A 3825-nucleotide genomic window follows, 5' to 3' on the forward strand; every position below is an offset into this window, starting at 1 on the left:
GATAGACCCCTAACATGACTGAAAAATTCAAACACAAAAAAATCCTATTTGACAATGTTCTGTGGCAGTCAGATATGAACCATGGCTTTGTTTTGAAATTTGCTATATATTTTCTATGTTTACTCATCCATGCAAAATAGATAAATCTATGCCTGGCAACAAGTTTAAGTAAGGAAATTAATAAGAAAATATTCAACATTGGAGAAATATGTTAAAAACTACATAGGGTAATGATTCTTCTTCTAACATAACGTACTGCATCCATCACAAAAATAAGAAAAATTGTAATAATTATTTCTTTTTTCCTTCTAGTTGGAATTTTTACACTTTTGATGAGTATCCAGATGTCATTATGGGCACAAAAGAAACACAGGATCTATCTGAGGAAATTCAACTCATATATGCATAGAAAATCAGCGATGATTCCACTCATATTGTGAAGAAATGAATAATATTATCTCATAGAGAACACTGTCTCTGACTTAGTCAAGATGGTTTACTCTGTGTTTTAGTGATTAACGAACAACTGTATTTTTACTGGGTAAAAATATAAATTCTACCATTTGTATTTTGTATTTTACCCAGTAAAAATACCAAAAGGTAGAATTTAGCTGAATTTAGAGGTAATTAAACCTAATGGGTTGAAAAGTGGAGATTTTAAAAGAATTAACGAACAGGTTGACTATAGTTGCATAGGATTGGTCCTTGAAAAAAATTTCAGTGATATTTCACAATAATACCAACAAAAAAATAAATTTGATTAAAAATGAGCAAAACATTTGAACAGTTTTTTTCTTAAAAGAAGACACAGAAAAATGATCAACTTTAACAACCATTAGGGGAAAGGTAAATCAAAACCAAAATGAGATGAAATCTCAACTCAGTGACGATGGTTATTACCAAAAGAGGAAAATAACAAACGCTGCTAAAGTTGTGGAGAGAAGGGAATTCTTATACACTACTGGGGTGATCTTACCTAGCTGTATAGCTGTTGGAGGACAGTGTGAAGGGTCCTCACAAAACTACAAGCAGAACTACCAGTTGACACGGCCGTGCCAGTGCTGGGCATTTACCCAAAGGAAAGGAGGTCAGTATGTCAGAGCGGCACCTGCAACCCTGTTTTACTGTAGCGCTAATCACATCAGTCACTTTACAGGATTTACCCAGATGCCCAAAGGTGGGTGGAGGGATGAAGAAATGTGGGTATATTCACAATGAAATCCTATTCAGCTGCAAAGAAGGATGAAATCCTGTCACCACGATGGCGTGAGTGACCTGGGGACCTTATGTTAAGGGACGTAAGCTAGGAAGAGAAAGTTAAAACACATGTTCCCTCTCGTGTGAGGCATCTAAAAAAAGGCCGTTTTACACAAGTCAGGAGAGAACAGAGGATGCTTGAGTCTGGGAAAAATTGGGGAAAAGAGGATAAGGAGAGACTTGTTAAAGGAAACAATTTCAGCTAGAGGGGAGGAATAAATTATAGAGTTCTATTGCCTGACTATAGTTAACGACAACATGTTTCGTAGCTTCAAAGAACTAAAGGAGGGATTTTTGACCATTTCCAACATAAAGAAATGATAAATGTTTGAGGTGATGGGCATGATTTATTTACCTTGATTTAATCATCATAAATTCATAATATATATCAAAATATCACTACATACCCCATAAATATGAGCAATTATGTCATGGAAATAAAATTAAGCTAAAAAGTATAAAAATTCTAAAGTAATTCTTTTTCAAAGTTGTAGCGCTTAAGTCACTTGAATGTTGTACATTATTTTAACATTACTATAATTTTTTCCTTTATTATCCAATCTGTAACAGAAATGTCTTAGGCTCTTATGTCAAAAACCTAATGCTTTCAGTTCAATTGCCTTATGAAATTGTGAAAAGTATTTCTACATCAAAAATGAAATATTTGTACTTAGCCATGTATAATATACTTATATTTTCAAATTCTAAAGTTCTGATTTGTATATTTTCAACAATTATAACTTTTATATCAAGGTAAAAATTATGATGATATTAGCAACTCATAAATTCCTTATTGTCAATATGAAAAAAAACATATTGGTCTTATTTCTAATTTAAGAGAAATATGGATAGAAATAAATGTATATCTGATATCTTTATAAGAACAATATAAGTTTGGCCAAGAAGGAGTTTTGTCATTTGAGAAAGGGGTGCATTTAATATATTCTATCATAACTCATACCATGTATAATTTCTACGAAAAATAACAAATTCGTGGCTGACCGGATCTTCAAAGATTGGGGTGTCCATTGGTTTTCTTACTGTTTAGTAGGTCTTTTCTACATGATCAAAGATAGGTCAATTCAGAGTCTTCAGCAAGACTGTTACCTGTGCTTGATCATGCTTGGTTCCTGTATTTGGAAACGGAATTGAAACCAAACACCAAAGCAGCAATCAGTGGAAGTTTATTAGGCAAGTGTACCTCATGGCATGTAGGTGGGTGTGAAAAGGGTGAGTAAGTGGTGGCGCACTTCATGGTCAAGGGTCAAGAGTCTAGGGTCAAGAGTCTAGGGTCAGGAGTGGCACACAGCCACCATTTCTCAGTTGTTATCTCAATGCATGGCACACATCTTGGGGGTGAGACACAATTATAAGAAGGGCTTTCCTGAACAAACGCAAACAATGTAACCTAATTCATTGCACTGTCAATAAAAAAAATGGAAAAAAAAGAAAAAAAAACTGTATTTAAATCATTTTCTCTCTTATATGAAAAGAAACAAGGTAATGTAGACAGAATTTGAAAGGTCTTGTGCTTCAGAACACTTCCTACTTCCCAAATGTCAAATTCTCAGTTATATATGATTCAGGAATTAGGGGAAAGTGTTGAAGTGTTTATTTCTAAATATATTTTAACACAAGCGAGATTCTCACCCGTGTTCTTGAACTTACTTTAAAAAATATTGACAAGTATTCACTGCATATTACGTTTTCTAAATGTGAAAAGTTATGCTCTTTCTCTGCAAAAGGAGAGATTCTTCTGGTATGAATTATATAAATAAAAGGAAAGTAAATTTTCCCAAATAAACCTTATACATGTATAATATTGAATATACAACTCAATGTTTACTATAGCTTGTTTTCAGCAGATTGCCTCAGTATGGAAGCACTCACGTCCTGGTGTCATTTTGGACGAGTCATGTCTTTGACTCATCTCTAAGGGAGTTTATTTTTTGTCTTTCACTGTGGCATCAAAGAGTACTTCCAATTATAATATTTAACAAGCATTGTTGTCAAGTCAATTTGATATGCCAGAGGAAAATGTGGGCTGTCCACCTCATTAGCATGAGACACTGTGCCTGGGTGTGTTCACTGAACAGTATTGATTCAAGTACACACAATTACCTAGTGGCTGAAGTGAAAATATCTATGCGTAGCTGATGGCTGAAATTGATCTTAAGTGTTTAATAGCTCGGTTACTCTGAGACAGTATCACTGAAGCTCTTATAGCCTATTCAATCTGCTATCCTGATCAATGCCGTATTGCTTTTCTGGTTCATTTGCTGGAGTTTTCTTGAAATTATAGCATTTTCAAATTAGAAGAGATTTTACAAACCATAAAACTAGAGAACCAGGAAGGTTAAGTTTGTCTTGTCTTTTATTCTGTTCTGAAACTGTATTCTATTTCATTTTAACTTGAATATCACATAGAGATGCTTAGAAATAGGCCGTATTAGTTCTCTTCAGTCTAGCCCAGACCTATTTGTTATGTGAACATCCTCCAAAAACTTTGTTTTGGGGATTAAAGGTACTTTTGAAGAGAAAGTCATCTAAACAACAAAATTGATCAAG

General features: G+C 33.9%; 1 protein-coding gene across 1 annotated transcript in view; it reads left to right on the plus strand.

The window, feature by feature from the left end:
* TECRL (trans-2,3-enoyl-CoA reductase like) overlaps positions 1–440 on the plus strand; it is a 31547-nt gene extending 31107 nt beyond the window's left edge. Inside the window, exon 12 of the mRNA XM_003798180.1 lies at positions 313–440. Within this exon, the coding sequence (XP_003798228.1) occupies positions 313–440 (128 nt within the window). The remainder of the gene's footprint in view (positions 1–312) is intronic.
* The last annotated feature ends 3385 nt before the right edge of the window (positions 441–3825 follow it).

This window comes from Otolemur garnettii, unplaced genomic scaffold (genome assembly GCF_000181295.1).
Source record: "Otolemur garnettii isolate 467f Iridium unplaced genomic scaffold, OtoGar3 scaffold00130, whole genome shotgun sequence".
NCBI classification, from domain to species: domain Eukaryota; kingdom Metazoa; phylum Chordata; class Mammalia; order Primates; family Galagidae; genus Otolemur; species Otolemur garnettii.